This window comes from Ascidia mentula, chromosome 6, assembly GCF_947561715.1.
Source record: "Ascidia mentula chromosome 6, kaAscMent1.1, whole genome shotgun sequence".
Taxonomy (NCBI): Eukaryota; Metazoa; Chordata; class Ascidiacea; order Phlebobranchia; family Ascidiidae; genus Ascidia; species Ascidia mentula.
Window position 1 is genome coordinate 15,433,437 of NC_138571.1, and position 21,911 is coordinate 15,455,347.

General features: G+C 38.3%; 3 protein-coding genes across 3 annotated transcripts; all 3 read right to left on the reverse strand.

Annotated features, from left to right (window-relative positions):
* Window positions 1-711: 711 nt before the first annotated feature.
* Window positions 712-3,905, reverse strand: LOC145905542 (cysteine dioxygenase-like). The gene is made up of 5 exons (XM_082992773.1): window positions 3,629-3,905; window positions 2,659-2,736; window positions 2,360-2,514; window positions 1,592-1,761; window positions 712-1,229 (listed from the first exon to the last, which is right to left on the reverse strand). The coding sequence occupies exons 1-5, from the start codon at window positions 3,859-3,861 to the stop codon at window positions 1,215-1,217; spliced, it is 651 nt and encodes a 216-aa protein (XP_082848899.1). The 5' UTR covers window positions 3,862-3,905; the 3' UTR covers window positions 712-1,214.
* Window positions 3,906-5,946: 2,041 nt separating this feature from the next.
* Window positions 5,947-18,211, reverse strand: LOC145905911 (kinesin-like protein KIF15). The gene is made up of 28 exons (XM_082993237.1): window positions 18,110-18,211; window positions 17,579-17,760; window positions 17,387-17,463; window positions 17,070-17,211; window positions 16,557-16,739; window positions 16,209-16,320; window positions 15,781-16,004; window positions 15,265-15,432; window positions 14,646-14,718; window positions 14,112-14,383; window positions 13,810-13,914; window positions 13,367-13,442; window positions 13,201-13,306; window positions 12,692-12,863; window positions 12,096-12,201; window positions 11,599-11,792; window positions 11,432-11,537; window positions 11,079-11,185; window positions 10,673-10,891; window positions 10,079-10,258; window positions 9,680-9,808; window positions 9,245-9,343; window positions 8,616-8,756; window positions 8,284-8,375; window positions 8,076-8,231; window positions 7,529-7,610; window positions 6,745-6,855; window positions 5,947-6,184 (listed from the first exon to the last, which is right to left on the reverse strand). Exons 1-28 carry the CDS (start codon window positions 18,126-18,128, stop codon window positions 6,062-6,064), a joined length of 3,756 nt encoding a protein of 1,251 aa, XP_082849363.1. The 5' UTR covers window positions 18,129-18,211; the 3' UTR covers window positions 5,947-6,061.
* A 775-nt stretch (window positions 18,212-18,986) lies between these two features.
* On the reverse strand, window positions 18,987-21,052 carry LOC145906226 (equilibrative nucleobase transporter 1-like). The gene has a single exon (XM_082993650.1). It carries the CDS (start codon window positions 21,032-21,034, stop codon window positions 19,577-19,579), a length of 1,458 nt encoding a protein of 485 aa, XP_082849776.1. The 5' UTR covers window positions 21,035-21,052; the 3' UTR covers window positions 18,987-19,576.
* Window positions 21,053-21,911: the final 859 nt, after the last annotated feature.

The following is a 21,911-nucleotide window of genomic DNA, read 5'->3' on the forward strand; positions in this document are numbered from 1 at the left end:
AGGCAACGCCCACTTCGCAGCCTATTGTTTAGCGCCTAAATTGAGGGTTTAACCAGGTTTGACTCTGCAACTGTTTGCATGGGAAAAGAACAAACTACTATCGCCGTGGAAACAAAAAAACACATTGTTCATTTATAATAACAAAAGTGTGACAAATGCACACTCAATACTTTGCAACTTAAAATTTTTTTTGTACAATTATTGTTATAATGTGGGCAAAATTCACTTTAATTGTACTCTAAAGTGCACCAAAAAGAAACAATTCATTCTCGTGTTCTTGGTAACTTTGTCTGTTATTGAATATTTCAATGCATTGAATGCAATACCAGCTTCCAAGCGGAGATTAAACAAAACAAACCCGCTAACACGACATCGGTCTCAACCTCTAAGTCACCTTGTTGACGATCGATTGTGATCTCATAAATCGATATAGTGATGTAATAAAGTCGACTAGCACCAAGAACCTCTTTCATTCAATGTGGATACACCCTGACATTGAAAAACGGCGACAGTTTTATTTGTAGTAAGTGTGCTCCTGCGGTTTTAGCTGCGAACCTCAACTTCAACTCTGCGGCATTGGTGCTGTGTAGCTGACATTAAACGGTTACGCCTTTACTTCACTCCTCTTTAGGAAACTAATGTGTATTCACAGCACATACAAAGGTGTAGTGTTTTTCATTCTTGGTGAAGCAACATAGGAGATCACTCTCCATTCTGTTTTAAACGCTGTGACCATTTCATTTTCCTCTTATATTTGAGTAAGACACTGCTGGCGACGCTTATTTTAGGGATACATATTTGTCTTGCTTAATGAGTTTAGCCCACAAAAATAAACGTTTTCATGCCGCTGGCAAAATAGGATACACCAATAAACAGCCAACAACGACACACTGGAAATAAATTACAAAAGCACGAACTCTAAACAAGGCAACAAGCAACAAGAAAAAATATGTCCTAACCATATACATAATATTTTTTGCTTTGGTACCAAACCACAAAGGATTTACAAACATATGACACAGATGCAAATTAGGTCCACATTTTTTTAAAAAAAAGGCATTTATCCCTCGGTGAAAAGCAGCATTCGTTTTTGCCAGTTCAGCAAGACAACAAGCAAACCAGCAAGCCAACTGCATTCTGCACCAGTGCAAGCTTGAGATGTGGCAATATATCTTTTCCGGAATTTCTGAGAACGTTCCAAGCGTATAGGTCAACTACTGCGTTTTTTTCTGTAAAAAGGACAATTTCAACAAAGTTTGCACAGTTACGAGGATTGCACATTAAAAAAATTTGCTAGTTTATTGTCCAGTGTGAACACGAGTGTATTACCATTTTGAAAAAAAAAAGTATTGGAGAAATAAGGGTAAAAAAAGGTAAAACAACGCGCCTTTATTTAAAATAGACTTGGCATATTTTGTCAAGTGTTTGTAAAATTACAAAATTCTGCATTGTTTGAAATATTCTGGAATAGCCTGGAACATTAAGGGACAATCAAACATAACATATTCTACTTCTATATATGCTGCAGCGTATGCAAATGATTCACTTTAAATGATTTTGACAGCGCTTTCCGGCCACGATGTCCACTCACATAACAAACTTTTTCTCCGCATTTTGTGTGGAAGGTGACGTTGCACTTGCGTTTGTGACCACTCCGCTCGTCGAAACTCTGACACATCGAGAATGGGGGGGAGTATAGATAAAGACTCACCGCTTTATTCGTGTGAGAGTTGTTTTCTACTCGGTGCAAACCGATCGAGTCTGCGAAAAACCAGATAATCTTACGCCGGGGTTCAAAACCACAACCTATCGATTCACGTAGAATCCACGTTCATCTTTAATTAAAAATCGTAATGGTTCGGGACACAACCGTAGAAAACAATTAACATTCCAAAACTGTTTGCTCACTAAACAGAGAAGCTCTCACCGCGGTTGGAACAAGCAACCTGTTGCAGTAATGTTTTTGTCGTGATTGACAGCATCGCCCAACTGCGCAAGACCTTACTTGGCGACCACAACTATCGTATCGATATCATTAGGTTTACAGGCTTCTCAGCCGAGACATTGAGGTTGTAATATTCCACCTTGGGGCGGAAATTTGTGAAAATGGTGGTAAATTCTACCCTCTGCAGCCTAGCTGAATCAGCCACTTTTTCCCGACAAGTCGGAGCAAGATATGAATAATCAAGCTTTCGGTGAGGTTTACTGACGACCCTGGGCTAACCAGACCCAACGCTCTATCGACATGTTTTAGCACCTTTTTTTCTTATTTTTTTAGATCGTATATGTTATAACGATATGACCGTGTTTCTCCTCTGCGGGTCAGAGTTGAACATCAACAAGACGTAGGGGTATATACCGTTGATATAGGCGACGCTGTCTTTTTCGTACGAGGCCACCTTGGTTGTATTCATTGGACTTTTCTTTGCGCTCGGCCACGAATATTGGCTTTCCTGTAACGATCCGTCCAGTATTTTCATGAAACAGTGTGCATCCGAATGATCGTGAATTGGACTTAAAATAAAAGAGCGAATTTTTTTGCAATAAAGTGCGTGGATGAGAGATTGCAATAATACATCACTGCCAAATGGTTACAATTGACAAAAATCAGTGCAATTGTGAAGATTGCCGTGTGAATAAAAGCGGAACTTTGTTTACCTGCCGTGTCCCTCTCCCCAGCAAACCAGAAGCAGGTTGTACTTGCCGTTGCCTTCGTCGATTAAATTTCTCGTGTATCTGCCACAACAATAACAATTTAAGTCAGCCTCAAATTTTAATGGAGGGGCCCTAAATATTTAATGGGCTAAGGCGAGCGAAAGTGTTTGAGTTGGAATATCGCTTCAGGAAGTACATAGCGCTGATGCTAAAAAATCTAGGCCACAAATGGGACATAATTCTTAACTTAAAAGAGGTACATGATCCATTTGACCCTATACCCTGGCAATACGTCGATGACTTCACTTTGCCATTTTTTAACATATTTTATCACTCAAACACTTGGGATGGAAAAGTTTAAAAAAAATTCAGACCATTAAAAGAATTGAGGTCAACGCAAATGCATTTTGTTATCAGTGACGTATGCAAGGTTATCGGTTATTAACCCAGCGTCAGCAAATTAAAGCGTCAAAGTTCAAACAAGCGTTAATAGGTTAGGCGTAAGTAGAGCAAAGGGCTGTGTTCGGTTCTTCGAAAAAAAATGCTGATGCAAAGAAATTCTGCGCCGGTGAGTACATTCAGTACACTTCATACGAAACTGCCTTACGCAACTTTAGTTCTAACAACCCAGACAGACTGGGCAAAATTCGGGCTACGTGACCAACAGCAATACTGCGCTATACCCACAAGGCCGAAAAGGATCGTTTAAGGGCGGGGGTCCTGCGATTGATTAAGCCTTTTTCGCGTGGTATTGATTTATGGATTTAGGTGAGCATTGGTCCTAGTACAAAGGAAGGCATTGTTTGTGAAATTTTCACTCCATGCAGAATTGTTTATTCACTATCTTATCTGTATCGCAGATACAAAATATCGCCGGTCATTGGCTTTTTTAAAGCGTTTTTTTTCACAACTAACATTCAGCAAAATGTGTGGCAAAGGGCAAATAACTATTTCACAAAACATTAGTATTCACCTGTGTGTGTCAAATACTGCATCTGCCTTCCAGTCATCCATTTTAGTTTGGTACGAACTGAGATAATCCTTCACCTCATCCACGTCGATGTTGTCCTCTGCGAATATATCTCGGAGGCCCTTTATGACATCACAGAGGCTTTTGGGGCGGGGCAGGGACTTGGGCGGATGCTTGGGCCAGCGGATTGGGTCAAACTGCGCAGCGGGTAAGACTGCAAATGTGTCAGTTGCCATAGCAATATTCTGCCAAGAACTTTCGTACTAGCGGAACTAAGCTAAACCCTGCAGAAGAATAAATACAAAAAGTTACACTTTTGAAATGTCAGCCGTTTCGTTATAAACCTCTAATTTGGTAGAACAGACCACATACGAAGGGAACGGCTAGCGTCCTTGAGGTACAAAATACTTCTCATGCAGGCGCTTGATAGCGTATATCCACTACCCTATGGATAACTAACCATGCAAAACACGCCGCAATGCTTACAATTTAAAGAATTTGTTATGTAACCCGCATCGAACGCCTTTTTGCCCTGGGCGCTACAAAATTATTGCAATTAAACTTAATGAGCTACTGTTTTTTTTTTGCATGGAGTACTGTTGACATAAATACAAATGCGCTCCCTGTACAGCAACTTGTCATTATATTCGACTGATGTGTTCTGCCGGATGGAGCGTGTCGGCTTTTTCAAACGAAGGCCATCCTGTAATATCATGCATATGTTACATTTTGACGATTGTCTGCCTCATCAAAAATAAGATTAATGCGCTTGTGTTATAAATATAATATAGCCGACTGAAACTGAATTTCACAAAAAAGGCTTTTTCTAAATGCAAAAAATATATAAAAAAAAAACAGTACTACACAACGGCTTTACGCACGAGACAGGAAATTTAAGGACTTGAGGGCTTCTGAACTGCCATTGATGTCATCAAGAATTTTGACTGACGCCAATGGCCAAGAAAAGCTCCTCACATTCATCTTGTCTGGCAATTTCTCCATGCCGTGAAAACCACGCACAATTTTTGAATTGGTGCTTGGTGACGCAAGAAATTCCTTTCTGCGAGGTATTTCGCCTTAGCTTTACCATTCCATGGCAAAATAGGTTACGTACACGTGGCACTTACAATTAGCTTTTTGAAATTAAACTGCTTTCGTACGTCTGCTATGCAATGTTGAGTATACTACATAGGACAAAACCAAAATATATGAAGCACAGTCTATGTACCACAATTTACTCAAGTTTTTACACCCACTGAATTGCTGTAGCTGTAGTGCAGCAATACTCAGCAGAATATCAAAAAGCACTATAAACAGTAACATGGAATTAGAGTGTAGTAAAGTGTACACATGTTAATTAGGTACCTAATGCAACACGTGGCAACTTCTGAAGCTACTGTTGTTTGACTAAGGTTACTTCAACAGCAAAAGACGCGAACGCTGCGGCCAACCACATGTTTTAAAGACAAACAAAGTACACCGGCATATAGCTTCATAAGGTTTGATGTCGCTTTCAGTTAAACATATTTGGGGCTTAAATGTTGAAACTGTTTGACATGTTAAACAAGCAATCTCTTCACCAAAAGACATCTGCACCGAAATGATTTAAACGCATTGGGGACGAATTATGCAACTCAGAACGCATTAATTACTGGGTAAATGATTTGGCAAAACGGACATCTCTGCAACAGATCACGCTTTCTGACAGTTTCACGAATTTATTGACCTGATAACGGAAAACTGCCACCCCAATTCTAACGCCCCTGTGTACACCAGCAACCAGTTCTAAGTTCTATTCTTACGTCACAGCGAGCTTTTGTCACGTTTTATTCCACGCTTGGAAAGGTCACTATTTTTAAATTTACGTTTTAGGTTACCGCATGCGTAACGCACTACTACTTGCTCAAAAAAATAGTAACTAATGTACCGCACAAAAACAAAGTTGCGCGCCTAAACAAGTACTATTAAACATGATTATAGATCGAGCCGTTTTCAAGCACATTGGGGACCGTTTTTGTGTAGATTTCAGTCAAAAATGATCGACAATCGTTCGAAATACTGAATTATTTCAAATGCAGTGATTACTCGATTGTAAGCCGCACCAAGGGTGGGGTAAAAACCTTTATAAGCTGCGGCTTACAATCGAATAAACACGATAACTTTTGTAAAATATACATTTGACTACTGCCACTCCAAATGCTTTCAATCCGTTGCACTGAAATTGACCGCTAATTAGCTCATGATTTTCAGAAAACAGACTAACATGCACTTCACAAAATCCGGAGATTTTGTATTTTGAGATACAATAGCTGCGCCAACAACATTTATACAAATATACGAAGCAATAAATATGTTTAGGACAGAGTGCAAGATAATGTATTAAATCTTCGCAAGAGATGCACAGGCGGAATGTGTTGGATTTTGATGAAACTATGGTTAAGACGGGTTGGATCGGGCGGGAGAGCAACTGAAGCGTGACTTTTTTACGGTTGATTGCTTTTCGGTGTGACGCAGGAGTTCACTTTGTCGTTCGCATTTCTGCTTGAGCTGGTTGCGCTCCTGCAAAAATAGAAATTTTGTCATTATGGAAGACAAAACGAAATTGTTTTTGAAATCATATATTAGGCCACATTGTTGCCAAATTGTTCTTTTCTGGTAAGGCGAAGGGACCCGATGTCAGTGGTTCTTAACCAGTGGGAAATTATATGATTGTAGGTGGGTAATTAGTCGGCACCAAATTACAAATGTAGTTGGAAAAGAAACAACATGTTCTGCATTCACTGTGTGTGGTACACTTATTGGTAATTGGTTCTGCCATGCGGTCGAAAAAGTTACAATAAGTACAACAGATACAGCGCAAATTCAATCATTAAATTCTTAGTTAAAAATTTAAACATAAGTGCGGAACAAGGATTCCGATTAAACTGAAAGTGGAAAATGAGATAAAAAAGGTTAACAACCACTGCTTTATGCAGTGAAAATATAATTAATCAACATTTCTTAAAAGCTGCACCAGCGTATACCAGAGGCAAGATAACCATACAAATAAACGCGCCCGAAGCTACAAGGGCTAGGAAAAATTAATAACTAGGTCAGAAGCAAAGTGAGTCAACATTTACATTTGTGATATCAGCTAGTTCGCTTCGAATTTTTTGGAGGTAGTGGATTTTTTGCAGGTGGTTTGTGTGCCCGGCTAACTTCGCGTTCTCGCTCGACAGCTCGTTGAGGCTCTGGCAAAATAAACAGGAAAAGTTGGAACTCGTGGTAATAGCCGTTACAATCGCGCCAATTGGATAAGAAAAGTGGATTTAGAATATGGAAGATTTAAAATGTGGCCGCCGAAATGAACAGAAATAGGTGTCACTATAGCATAAATTTGCAGGTTCATATAAGGGTTAAGTTTATAATGAGGCGGGTGATTGGCAGCATGGGTCAAGCGCCCGACCCATATACCAAGAACAAAACCTGATCGGTATTCGTGCCCAGGATATCCTGGGTTCAAATCCCGGTGCGGTCAAAAAAAAAGTTTATGATGAGAAATACAATACTTTAAATCAATTTCGTGTTTTGCCTAAAAAAGTAAAAACCAAAATGATGCAAAAACTAAGGGTGTACAAATGATTCGTCGAACACAAAATTTTGTGCAAATATTAAAAATGAATAAACTTGTACCAACTTAAAAAGTGAAAAATGGGGCACCACGCATATATTCGCGCAATTTGTTACTGATGGTCCCTTCAAAACAAATATCTCCGGTCTCTGCATCACGTCTTCCTATTCCACAACAATAGGTACGAAAACACGCACATAATATACGGCGGCAAGATCGTGCAGAAATGTTGACGGTCACCAAAACCCAATACAATACATCGCAACCCACACCCCGTACTATCAAGTACTTACCTGTTCGGCATTTTCTCGTAAACTCCGTTCTTTTTGCAGTTCCGAGCGCAAGGTTTCACATTCCTCGGAAAGTTTGTTCATTCTGCAAAGCCGTTTTGTTTGTTTGGGATCATGAAATTGCGGTTTTGGTAAAGCGGGCGACTAACTGCACGATTAATACAGTACTATAGGTCTGTTTGAATGAGTAAAGGAAACGCCAAACAGTCTTATGGACAACCAAGATTTGGTATTTGATCTTTTTCGAAGAGTTATATAAGAAAAAAACCGAAGTCATATGTCGTTTTCTGATATATAGATATTTCGCCAACAATCAGGCATCGTCAGTATCAATTATTGAAATAGAATCACATAAAAAAACATGACCACAAATAACGTTTCTTATATAAATCACAGTACGTCTACAGTTTATATGACAAGCAAACCGATCAAACATTTCCACGTTTTGTTTAGGAAAATAAAAAATAAAAACTATTAGTTGAGGTTCAAGATGTTTTTACGAGTAGAGAAAGTTATGGAAATATTTCGCCATAAAACCATTTCTTGTTACCTTTCAATGTCCGACGCCCTCGAAGCTATGTTATCTTCGTGCGCTCTCAGCTTTTCACACACTTCCGACAGCTCTTCTTTCAGCTTCTCACACTTCGTTTTCTCCTGCTCAGCGTCACGCCTGAGTGCCTGCGTCTCCGTCACGTGATCCTCATCCCTGTTGGTGATTGGTTCATTTGAAAATTGCACGAATTAACGTGAAGTCTTACGTTTTTTCTTTATCCTGTGCCACTTGCAGCGCGAAGTTTGTGTGATCTTGTTGAAGTTGATCCGCGAATTGCTTCTGGGATTGGAGTTGGATCTGTAGACCAAACATTGTCGTGGTTAACTTGACCACAATAAAACTCACACCCACATTAGGCAAAAAAACATGCCAAATATTAAATTCAACCATGATGTCACTCTACTATGATATTTTGACGTCATACATGCGTTTGTGACGTAACAGCACAAGCGTTTGTAAGGAGAATTGCTGTTACCAACATTTCCGACCGTTACGAAACGCCTTGAATAATGCTAAAGATATGATTTCTATCCTCACCTTGAGTTGGGCAACCTCTTCTCTCGTCTTCTGATGTTGTTCCTCTGCGCTCTTGATTCTCACATCCTTCTCCTGCATCTCGGACTCCAACCTCCCGTAGTGTTCGGTGAGTCCCGACAGGTCATCCTGGAGGTTGTCCACCTAATGGCGCATATTCACAAATCAGTACAACAGGCAGCATTGGTCAAGTGCCCGACCCATACAACAAGAAGAAAACCAGATCGGGATTCGTGGCCAGGATATCCAGGGTTCAAATCCCGGTGTGTTAAAGGTACAGAAAACTATGGTGTCGCCGGATAACATATGGCGTCCATACGTTCAGTTAGTCTGGCAACAGTTAACTACATTACACCGTAAATGGATGCTGTCGTGATTGAAACGTTTGCATGGTCTGTTATCAGGCGCAACATAGCTTTTCAAGAATACGCTCATGGTGTGCACCCAGCCAAACTAATTGGCAAGCATTCGAGAAGGCAAAACGAATACTAAGGTTCAAGCAGCAATTTAGAAGCAATAGTGACAAGCCATTTACAGATGGTACAGTGCAAACTATTTCGGCAGATCAGGTCTCATCAGTGCAGCTTGGTGACCGAGAAAGCAGCAAAATATTTGAAATATTCTCAACCAACCTCGAACTGACGTTTGGATATTTCCAGTTCGAAAGTTTCGCGAAGGTGTTCGAGCTCTCTGGTGTATTTCTCTCCACGGGTTTTGTAGGTTTCAACTTCCTGTACACAGATACGAGCGATTCATTGGATCACTTGGGTTTAAGTTTAGTTTCTTTAGATTTGACAGGGGGTGAAGACACAGTAATTGAGTCATTTAAGTGCGATTGATCAATGCGTATTTGGGAAATTAATTGATAATTTTTCATATATAAAGACCGTAAATTAGATATGAAAAAATATTTTTATTTTACAAATGTCATGCAAAAAAAAATTAATAAATTTATTCAAAAAATCCATCAATTCGACATCAAATTTAAACATAAATAGAACTAATTTTAGGCAAAATCGGAAATTTTAAATTTTCCCCAATTCACACAAATTTAATAAATCTGAGACCTGGGCAAGTGCACAAGCATTCTCCTTGCTTTCCTTAAGTTCGGTTCGTAGTTGTTCGCTCGATATATCTTGGAATGTCATCGCACCCCGCAGCTCGTTCACTTGCTGGAGCAGAGCCGACATTGCAACCTAAAATTAAAAAAAAAATTTGGGAATTTTTATTCGGTTTTCCACAAAATGACAATTTGCCTGAAACTGCAAACACGAGAGGGCACCAATAGCTTTGTTACATCACAACTGTTTAAAATTTCATTAAGTATTTTACATCTTGTCACATTGGAACCGTAATTTCATTTTTGGACGCGATTATGGCTTAAAATTCGGCCCATTTACCATTTGTGCGATTATGGCTTAAAATTTGGGACCATTTACCATTCTGTGATCGAACGTTCACCTCACCTTATTATTTTTAGAAATCTTTTCTTCGGATTCCAGTTTGGATTCGAGTTTGGCAACTTTGTCTCTTTCGGCGTTGGCCTCCTCAATAGAAGTCGTCATTTTTCTTCTCAATTCCCTGTTTTCATTTTCGAGCTTGCTTTCCAATGCTTTGTGACTCACCTTTAACTGCTCCTGGGCTCGCTGTCAATACGAAACGGTTTATAAAGAAGCCAACGATTGTGGTTCTTATCGTATAGCAAACACCATTTTTCATAAATCAGGTTTACACTGGGGTATTGGAGGGATCCAATTATAACCCACAAGGTAAATGTACAAACAATGCATAAACTTAAGAATAAAATAGGTTATGAAGAAGAAACTGATGGTGTCTATATGGGAGAAATCGATTTTTCTGTTGTTTGCAATTAACTAGCTGACTCCAACCCGAAACCTATGGCTGCATATCTGGCCTATCGGTTTAACACAAGTACTATTATAACACTATCCTACGGCAGCAATATATATGTATCTTTCAATGAAATAATATATCATACATATATGCATTTATAACTACCGTAGGAAATGCGAAATATTTGTACAAATCACAACACCCACTTCCAATTCCACCCGGAACTGAGCTATCGTTTCTTCACATTCCCGAAGTTTGGAGTTCGATGACGTCATCTGCTCTCGCATAAAATCGTTGTCGGCAGTTAAGGCCAACACCTCTGTCTCGTGCTGTTCGGCTCTGACCGTTAGTTCTTCCACCGTCGTGGTTTTCGATTTCAGCTCGTCTTGAGATTGTTGTAGAGAGGATCGGAGGGTCTCTAGTCTCTGAGAGCGAAAAAATAGATTTTTAGTGATGAGTACGTTTCCACCGGTATGTGTTATGGATTTACGTTGGCTATTTACAGAGCGTTTTTAAACGTCTTTTTAGTGATTGTCGTATGAATTGCTTATTTAGTAATTAAAAGCTCTTCTGGCAAAAGAAAAACAAAATTTTACAAAAAAATTGGTTTACATTTTGCATTTCTTTCTGGGAGTTGAGCAATAAACTCTTCTTCTCTGAGAGTTCGCGATCGGCTGATTTCATCATAATTTTCAGATCTTCAATTTCTTCTCGTTGAACTGAAAATAAGTTCAACAATTTTTTCATAAAGGACGAAAGACCGCTTACATTTTATTCTGTTTCTTTTTTACTAAACATGGACCTTTACTTAAAAAATGTGGCTTGTAAGAAGTTTTACTAAACATGGAATGTAACCCGTAATGATATTGGCAAAAACGTTTTAGTAAGCGACAAAAAAACGTATGGTTAAATGCAAAAGCAGGGGGATTTTTAACAGCTTTGTACATTATGACGCATCTATTTACTCTGATTTTCAAATTTCAACTTCTTAATTGCGTCTTTATGTTTTTCTGAATCTTGCTGAAGTTTATCTATGACTGCTTCGTTTTCTTCTCGCTGATCCGTGACAGCCTGAAACAAATTAAACCGTTTTTAGGGTCGAATTTCGTAACAGTTGGAGTTTAATGAGCACCTTTTGCACTGCAGTGCATTTTCCCACCATCGCCGCCAGCTGTTGCTTCAGTTGGCTGCACTCCCTCTCCAAACCCACCACCTGCTCTTCGAACTTCGTTTTCGACTCCCTCTCGCTTTCCAACTCGAACTTGAGGGCGATGTTGCTCATTTCGTCCTGGATGTCAAGTACGTCGGATTGCAAGTTAAACGAACCTGAAGGAAATACATATAGGGTTTGGATGTGTTTAATTACACGAGAATATATTCAATAATAATAATAAAAACAAGCATTGAAAAACAGATGAATAAATGAAAAAGTTATACTATTACATTTACGTAACATATTTACGATACATTTTATACCAAAAGCAATAAAAGTGTTTTTTCGTATTAACTACTATTTTGCATTTCATGCTGAGGCCAGATTAAAAAAAGGTTAAAACGAATGCAATTTGTGAAATATTAGACATACTAGACGTAGATATGTTACAGCACACGTGTATGATATCAACCTACCGTCCAAACTCGCATCCAAAACACTAAAAACCGAATCCTTGGACGAGGATTTCAACAATTTTCTTGCGCTCGGACACTTGGCGCCGGAACCAGGTCTTTTGAAACCCTACAATAGAATCAGCACGTTTAATAGAATAGCGGCATCATTGTATATGTTAATGTCGGTTAGGGTGGTGTTTATTCAACCAAGCAGACGGGAATGCAATAAAATGCTGGAAAAAAAACACATAAACATCGCAAACATTTTTGTTTGTCACATTTTCAAAAATGTTGGCGAGAAAATAAATTTATTGTGACAAAAAGCTGCCATGAAAAAGGTAAAATTGCTTCCCGTTTGTTTCAAATGAACATTAAGTTCAGAAATATTTCCTGTTATCAAATGACAAGGCAGGATCGTCCCCAATGCACAGGCCCTTACTAGGAAATCTCAGCTATCAAAACTAATAGGTCAAGGTATTTGGTGTTGCAGCTTATTTGATTAAGTCAGTTTTGATTTTTATCGACAAGTGAGTTTTGGCCATAATTTAACTGGTATTCGAGCACCAACGCCAAGGTTTCGAAAGAATGTATAAAAAAGCTTCGAAAGATGCCGAAACCTGGTCTTTCTTCTGTGGAGTGGTCAAGGTCCTCAGTGTGGAATTATAGGTGGAGTTGAGTTGTTTAATTTGCATTCTGGCGTCGTCTTGTGACGATTGGAGCATTTTTTCCAGTTCAAGTTTTTCGGAACGAGTGGCGGCCAATTCCGTTTCCGCCCGTAGCAATTTTTCACTGAGGAACAATTTTGTTTCTTGTATTATTTTTTCAAGAAGTTAATTTCTGACAGGTAGGATCGACATTATTATCCCCTATTAAGCAAATTTTTAACAAGATAAACGATTTTTAACATAATATAATTTTGTAGTTTAGTTTTTGGGTGGTTCTTTTTCACCCAACAACAACATACTTCACCCGTTTAAGCAAGTTTACAACAAGAGTTTTTTTAACAAGTCCTAGATCAACCAATAATAGCAGCTTGTTTGTTGTTTTTACCGCCATTGAACTTGATAAAAAAAGATCTTTAAAATAAAATAATAGTGATTTGGCAAGTTAGCAACGTGGTCCTTACTTTAGCGAGGTAACTTCATCTTTGTGGTGCTTTTTCGCATTTGCCAGTTCTTCTTCCAACGCTTTTATCCGGCCGTCGTTTTGAGGGCGAGGCTGGCTTGGCAAGACTGTAGAAAAAAACACCAAGTTACACAAAAAACATAAAAGACGAAGCAACATCAATCCACCTTCCGTGATATGAGGATTTTCCTTGACAAGCCTCTCGTATTCCTCCAACAACTTAGTCTTCCTCGACACCGTGAACTGCAATCACAACGTTTAGGTTACTACCGTTGTATAGACAGGGGGATAAACATGTGCTATAGACAAGTTGTCGAACTGTGCTTATTTATAAGGTTTGTGATTATTTTTAAGAGCAGTGTCTTAAAAAATACAAATGTCTTTGGCTTTGTCATCGAAATGTTAATTAAATGGTACGTTTTAAGACGTATTCGGTCACTTTTGCACAACAAACTATGTTACCAAAACTAGAAATTGTCGTTGTGAAGCCCCTAAAAACGTCTTTGTCCTGGCACAAACCATTTGCTTCTGGTTAGGATTCATGACAATCCGATAAAATGTCAATTTTGCTGTTTAATAAAAGTTTTTTTGGATGATTACGTCATCTTACCTGCAAAAAACCTTCGATGGTCGGCATGGATTTCAAGTGTTCTACGTCACGTTCCAGCTTTAACTTTTCGTGGATCAATACCGCCACCTGGGGGTGATTTTGAATCTGAAAGTTAAAAATCAACATTTAGTTGCATTCTCTTTTATGGCCCCTTTTTATGAATTTGTTCAATCAATTTAATGCAAAACAAAAACAGATATGGGAAATGCAGCTAAACAATTATATTGTTTTGGAATATGCGAAGTAACTTTAGAGTATTACTAACCACATATCATACATAATGATGCTACCCGAAGCACTACCTGGTCATTGAGGACTTTTATTTCCTTCTTCAATAAACCTATTTCGTTGTTATTGTTGTTGTCATCTTCCCCTGCTTTCGGTTTGCCTCTCAATCTCTCAATAGCGGAGTCGCGAAACTTAATTATCATGCGCGCCGACATCAGAGCTTTCTCGTTCTTCGCTATTGTGCTTTTAAGCGATGTGACTTTCGCGCTGATGCGATCCGTTTCTCGAGTGTGTAGTTTCCACAGTTCCATGGCTTGCAGGAACCACTGCTTGTAGTCGCCGTCATCTGTCCAGACAACGTAGTTGTTGTTAAGAGTACTTGGTACTAATAACATCGACCGGATTCCGCGCGTTCAAACAAACAGGCGCACTGATAAAAACCATCAAAACGGAGCAAATTTGTTTAGCAATTGCATTTCAACAGGTCCGCTAGTTAGTATAATGTCCGCCACAGCCTTTATGTAACGTTGTAGCAGTTTGCATACATTTAAAACGAACGTGTAGTTGGCATTGCTAACCCACAAACCATGTCATGTAAGGTGTATTACCTTGCGGTTGTGTCTTTGCACCGACTGATGTCTGGGATTGGGTCAGCATAAATTTTAATCTTCTGATTTCATTCTGCAACGAAAAATTTTTAGAACAGGATATAAGTTTGGCAACTGTCAGTACGTTCGAAACTTTTGTGAAATGCTGTGATTCAATGTCATTGCATTTGTATGTATTTAAAATAAGCCAGTCCATTACGACTGCAGTGACAAAATATAAAACAAAGCTTCCTAAATGTCAGAAAAGTTTAAATAATACTGTCTTGAGAGTGCCTATATATCTGTAATGCCTCTACGAATTTAGGAACATTACAAGCAGTCAAGGCGATTAGTTTACTTTTCACATGCTACAGTATATGGTTCATTAAAAACTTTTCTGTCGTACACCAGTTCACACAATCAGTTTAGATGCTATTCTGCAGCTATAGAACTAGGCTGCAATGCCTGGGCTACGAAGCTTGTAAACCCAACGATCTCGATACAATAGCTGTGATTGCCAAGTAAGGACTTGTGCAGTGTGTTGACCCTGCCAATCATGCCATTGCAAATAGCATTGCTGCTATTATATAGAAGACACATAATGTAGTGAACCAGTTACATGGGCGACAAGACAAGTTACCTGCAGAGCAACGATGTCACCATGAGCATCCTCATTCACTCGTGCCTTGTTCTTAATCATCTTCGCCCGCTGTGCGAAGTACAAAGTGGAGAGAGTTTCACCGCAACAACTTGAGTTAGGATGGACGTTAGCGATAATGCAAGTGCGAGCATTTCCTCCAACCGAATCCTGAACGCATGTGGTTGTTGAAAGACATATAAGTTTGACTTGCAAATTACTGTAGCATGATGATTAGTAAATTATGAACTCTATAAATGATAATGGTAATCGTTAAATTATCAACTTATAGTCATGTGCTTGAGAGCTTTTTAGCACAAACTAATGTATCACTGCGTGACTAACAACGTTTAACTTGCACACTGTCACAACATTTTGTTAAAGAAATTGGAAAAACTTAGCCCGGTTCTATATTGGTATATACTATAGAAAACAAATAGTTTTATAATTATAGCAACAAATTTTTTATCATCTCCGTCAGGAAATCCATGTGTCAAATACCAGGTGAACCAAACTTACCCTCAGCAAAAACGTCAGCTTTGAATCCCGGTATGGAACATGTCTGGATTTTCCATTGCCGATGTCAACCAGGGACATGATAACATTACCCAAGACACTCAAGGATTTATTGATGCTCCCAGCTTCTTTCAATCTTGCTCCTGAGGCCCCAGTGTCGCGTTGTCGCTCCGATCCAGCAAGGTCCACCAAGTTTAGTAAAGACTGACGAACTTTGGTGATCTCACCTTAAACCATTGACAATGCTATAAAAACTTCAAAAGAAAAAGTCGATCTGTTTGCTTAAAAATACAACAAAGAAAAGTTTTTATATTTCTGACAAAAGCTATGTAGTAAGATGAAACAAGCTGCACAGAGCTGTAACTGTGGCATTACATGGAAACACTAAACAATTTTCATGAAAATTGTGACCTTTCTAGCTGCCTATTTACCTGTTTTGTCCTCCGACTCAATGGATACGGTAAAGACAGCATGGCTTCTCGAGCTTTCCCTGTTCATGGAAGTAGCGGCCACATGACGATGATCCCAGCCTTGTTGTAAGACCTGAAAATTGATAGTTTTTAGGTACTTTTGATTGAAAAGCTCAAATCTATTATATAATTATATGCAAGGCAAACCTATTGGCTATACCCAGCCTTGTTAGTACAAACAGTATCACACAACCACACTATTAACATTGTAAAACATAATTTCAGGTTTTTCACAGCTTTTTAGTGATAAATGAAATTTGTGTAAACACTCTTTCTAAAATGGTCTACATACATTGGCACCATAATTACCTGGTAGGCTTTTGTGGCATTTGAAACCATAATTTCTTTTTTCCCATCAACAAACACCCCATTTTTCAGCGACTCCCGTAGTTGAAGAGATGAGGTTGGATCTAGGTCGAGGAGATCATAGATTTGTTCATTGTAGATCTCCAGAAAGGAACATTTGCAGAGAAATTCTACTTGGTCACCATGCTGTAATAAAAATTTCAATATCAAAGTTGTAGCATTTCATTCACACAGATTTTTATATCACACACATTTGTAAGCATGAAACTTACACATTAGTATAAGGGTATCACTAGAGTACAGAATCGATCAAACAGCATCATAAACTAGTAAAGCAAAGGGGGTTTTAACATTAAGTGTATATGATGGATGACATACACTTCTTAGAATGTGTAAAATAATATGCTACATAGAAATTTGGATAACAAAATGAAACACAGGAAATGTGCTGCTCTATTGTGCCAAAAGAACAACAATACGGTTTCTACTAATATGGTTTTCCAGAAACTTAATTACCAGGTCAATTTTTCTTTGAATCAGTTGGAACAAGTATTCCAAAGCCCGCGGTATGACTCCTCTTAGCTCTCTGCTGCACTCAGTGGAAAAGTTTTCACTAGGTCCGAGCATTGTGTATGTCTTACCAGACCCAGTCTGACCACTAAAAATGGTTAAAAAATATGTTTATCTGGAAAAAACCAATAACTGACACAAGTCTGGGGCAAAAACCATTATTCAGACATGAAATTTTTTCAAATAGTTTGTAAATAATGTTTGCCATTTGATATTGTAATTATTGTGGCAATCAAGGATGATATTTTCTTTGTTTAACTTACTATGCAAATATTGTGCCATTGTATCCTTCAATGCAGCCTTCGACAATCTTTCTCCCAACGGTATCAAAAACATTTTTCTACAAGAAAAATAATAACAAATTTTTAGTTTTGTTTTTTGAATAAACCAGTACTAAAAAAATACACAAGAAAACTCCGTTCTTTCCATATGTAAGGGTTAAACTACATTTCCACCTGATCAACATTCTGTCCAGCAACATAGTCAAAAGTAAAGTCCTTTGCAGATGAGTTTTGAGTGCTTCGAATAGACAAAGAGGTGAAAGATGTGGCATTTAGACAAATGTTGCCATCAAATTGATCAGCTGGAGGCCGTATTCTTATGTAGACTTGAATTGAATCTCCACTATAGTTCTTGTCTGTTCGAATTAAATGCTTTTTAGTCTTTTTGCATATCCGAAGTTAAATAAATCTGTGCGTGGTTTAGTCAGCAACCTACACTGTTAATGAATAACGCAGAAGGTTTTTTATTTAGCGATCTCCCAGATTGGAAAGTTTGTTTTTTGCGCGGAGGATCTTGTTTCGGCGATCGTTACCTGCGCGGACGATCGCAACGTTTTTTAGTATGTTAATGCATTAGCTCATTAATATTGCGCGGATTATCGGTAAATTTTCGCAAAAGTGCGCGGACGATCTTAGCAATCATATGAATAAATGAATAAATAGGTGCACTGGCTACAAGCTACTAAATAAAGATAACAAACTTACCTTTTCCCGCAAACGACATGACAAAACAAGTTCGAGCCTAAATTTTCAAACAATTATTCTCTTTGTTTACACTTAAAAAATTGCATTGACCGACCGCTCATTGATGTAAATTGTAAATAAAAAACGCGATGAAGCTTTCCCGCCATTTTTTTGTCTATGCAGGTTTGGAAAAATTATTTTCTTTCGGTCTGTTTTTGATGATTTTGCGAATAATTTTGAAACGCAGGTTTAAGTTTTTCCCTGCTTTTTTAAGTTTTATGCAGCAAAAAATAACATGATAATTAGTTAACATTTAACTATATAAAATATGGCGAACATGTTACTAATTCTCTAGTGCAGGCCGTTTGAACTCCTAACAGATCTGCCACAGGATCGGCGGCGCATGGGTCATTTAGGGACACTTTTTGATCTTGCAAGACGGCTGACGGAAATGTTCTATTGTGTTATCACAAATATGTACTGTGGTGATTAGTGGTGCTGGTCATTATGTCAGGTTAACAATTGTAAATCGTTTTAGAATTCTACTTCGCGCAAATGCTCAAATGGTAAAACCAGAGGTGGGATTCAAATATTTTAGTATCTGGTTCTCTCACCATAGCAGCTTGAAGTAAAATATAGGCCTACACATAAGGTTGTTAACAACGGGTTCGCGTAGGTCGCTAAATTCCACGAACTCGGTTGCACGAACCGACTGAACCCCACGAAGTATGTCAGCATTAGACTTTGACCTACAGCAACTGCGCTTGTTTACCGATGTGGTCCGTCGAACCATTTCACATCCATAAAACGATTTATTTTTAAATGGTATTGTTATTGTTTTACAATTATTTAGCACTACTCATTTTGATATTTCGACATCAGATGACTTAATTGTCTGGTCTCTTGCGAAGACTTCCTATTTCTTTTATATTTGGCGTGAGGTATCAACGTTGAAAGTAAAATGCAGCGACAAAACATGGCAATGCAGATTAATTCCAGCACTTTGCCGCAAAACGAATGAACGTTACGGAAAAGCAAAGCGCAAACGTTAATGAAAACTGACACTAAATACATCCGGTGTTGATGCCGAACGTTTTAGCATGAAGAATGGTCCAAGCCACGAAATCAAAATAAAACAACAAAATTGAAGAATTGGCGGTGGATCGTTGGTGCATAGAAATTGGCCATTGCACATATTACAAAGCTTTTACATATTATTGAAACATATTAAATGCACGCACTAGTAGCACTAAACTGCATCTGTTACTTGTGGCAGGTAAGTAATGTCATGTTAGATACTTTCAAATCAAAGCACAGCTGGTATGTTGGATATGACAGGATGAAATAATTTGGAAGAACCTGGGATGACAAAAGTTACAACACAACTCCATTTACTGAAACTTGGTGAACCTCAACAGACCACTAACACAAAAAATAGCAAGTCACAATTTGTGTCTATGTGATAAGAGAGTACAAAAAAAGGCAAATTTAACCATCACTCTTCGATCTTAAGTGCTGCTTCATTATTCGGCCTGTGTACCAATATATGTAAATGGGATGCACAAAAGAAATTAAACACAAAATGAGAAGCAGGAGATAACCATAGGTAAAGTTACCCTCAAACGTACGAAGTACAAGGCTTAACATGGGATATCTAAGCAATGAGATAATAGCCCCGAATATCAGCAGAACTCCCAGAAGAACTCCAAACATTTTAGTGGGGAAGTATGTTGCAATACATATGGAGCTTGTGCTGTAAATCCCCAAGCGGAAAATATTGTACACAAAGTATGTCAAAACATGAAGGTACAAGACAGGTGTAGCTGCGAGCACTGCAAAAATTACTCCGAAAATGCTTAACAGCAATGAACATAGAAAAAGTGCTTTCAGTTTCGCAATCTTCTGGTTGTTGAATTTTCTGTAAAAGCGTCTTTCCACCAAATCAACAACTAAACCAAAAAGAGGGGACACAATTAGACCTCCAGCAAGTATGAAGACTCCATAAATGCTTGTGAATAACTCAACCTCATCTTCATTATCAGTCATGGAGCGAATCCACAAATCAAAAGTACTTTGAAAAAATTCATTGCACAGATGCAGAATAACTGTTTGCAATATGCAGGTCCAGTAAATTGTCGTTTTAAAAACTTTTATAAATGACTGTTCTCCTTCTTCCGGATTCTGTGTGGGTTGATTTGTGGTTAGATTTGTAAGTGAAATCTCTTCGAGTGTTACTGCTTTGTCTTTTTTAGGCTTAGAGCACCACGTTTTTATCCCATAGGAAAACTCATCAGGTGGAGGAAAAGGAATAAACTTCTTTGGATAAAGAAAGAATGTGGAAGATAGACTCAGGATGCCAAAACTCGATATCAAATAAAACAAGCTGGAGTATTGAAATCCACTTTCATACAAATATGATAACACCAGGTACACAACAGAAGATGACAAAAACGTGCCCGCGAGGATTGATATATTTGTGGATCTTGCTTTAACAAATAGATTTGCAGTCTGCATGTTGGTAATGTAGTACATTGAACCACTCAGTGCAAATGAAATCATACCAGGAAAAACCAAACTGGGATTAGTTACGGAAGCGTTTGCCATCAGTACACATCCAGTCACATATAACAAAACCATTATTAAACGAGTGACCCAGGTTTTACATTTTTGAAAGAGGAACCCATTTGGAAACACTGAAGCAGTTGACACAGAAGTGGTAAGCGTGAACACAAGATTCAAAATCTCTGATTGCTCAATACAAGTGGGATAGACAGTTGATGTTTCATTTACAGTAGTATTCGTTGAATCATTTACACACAAGTGACTGTAGATTCCTTCTTCTTTCAGCACAGGGGTTATAAATGCCCATCCTCCAAAGCTACCAGCAATGAGAAGGTTTTCAACAAACGAACAAACAACAGTGGAAAAATAAAGAAATTGAACCATTCTTATAAAATTAAAAAAAATTGATTCCTGTTAAAATTGGGTATAATTAGTGTTAATTTGCTTATCATTGATACGTTTATTGTGTTATTTTCTGTTACACAAATTTTGCACGTTTCTGATAAAACTTCTTTGGTTTTGTCAAATCCATACAAAATGTTAAGAATGAATTTAAAAATCGTATTCGAAATTGCGGGAAATCCCCATTTTATACAAGACTATGTAGGAGTAAAAAAAATTTTTTCTCGGTAAATAATCTCAATCTAAAGCATTGTCACTAACACGTGCAATAGCCTCCAAAGTACTGCGCCAACTCTTTTTGTTAATATCTGCAAATCTCGTATTGATTTTTAACACCACGGAATTGAATTAATTCAGTAAATCGCCGCAATAAAAACAGCTCTCGATTAGTTAGTTTGTGAAAACGGTTTTAGGCCTACCTTAAATTACTCAGTCCTGCAGGAATCATGGTGACTGACTGCTGAATTGATGATGGCCGACTTGTTTGTCGCCTAACGTGCTGACGAATGTGTAACCTCCTCTGTCAACACAATAATCAGTTCGCTGCGCTTGACTGTTTACCGACCGCGTTGAATTTTGTTCTTTTCTCCATTGGAAGACCTAGATTGCGCCACGTTAAAATCTGGCATGCGCTTGGACAAAGGCTGTGTTCTTTTGTTGGGATTGTTAAATATATTGCTCTCATCTGTTCTACATTACATAAGGCTGTGCAACCAAAGGCTGTTATGATTAATTGTGCAGTCTTTTGCCAAGTTCAATTTATTTACGTTATCGCCACAAGTCAGTCTGTCGCAACCGTTTGTCCCAGCTTCGTTTGTCGCCCATCGTAACGTAACGCAGTCACATTATATATAGCACC

Bases quoted from the DNA above. Each gene is read 5' to 3' on its own strand.
- LOC145905542 (XM_082992773.1), bottom strand. From the start codon at position 3,861: ATGGCAACTGACACATTTGCAGTCTTACCCGCTGCGCAGTTTGACCCA. The intron at 2,737-3,628 runs GTGAATACTAAT...TTGTTGTGGCAG, and splicing joins GCAGTATTTGACACACACAG to ATACACGAGAAATTTAATCG. The intron at 1,762-2,359 runs GTATATACCCCT...GGTTTTTCGCAG, and splicing joins CAGCGTCGCCTATATCAACG to ACTCGATCGGTTTGCACCGA.
- LOC145905911 (XM_082993237.1), bottom strand. The intron at 17,212-17,386 runs GTAAGTTAAACA...AACCATTTTTAG, and splicing joins AATGGCACAATATTTGCATA to TGGTCAGACTGGGTCTGGTA. The intron at 13,307-13,366 runs GTGGATTGATGT...TTTTTTCTACAG, and splicing joins AAATCCTCATATCACGGAAG to TCTTGCCAAGCCAGCCTCGC.
- LOC145906226 (XM_082993650.1), bottom strand. From the start codon at position 21,034: ATGGTTCAATTTCTTTATTTTTCCACTGTTGTTTGTTCGTTTGTTGAA.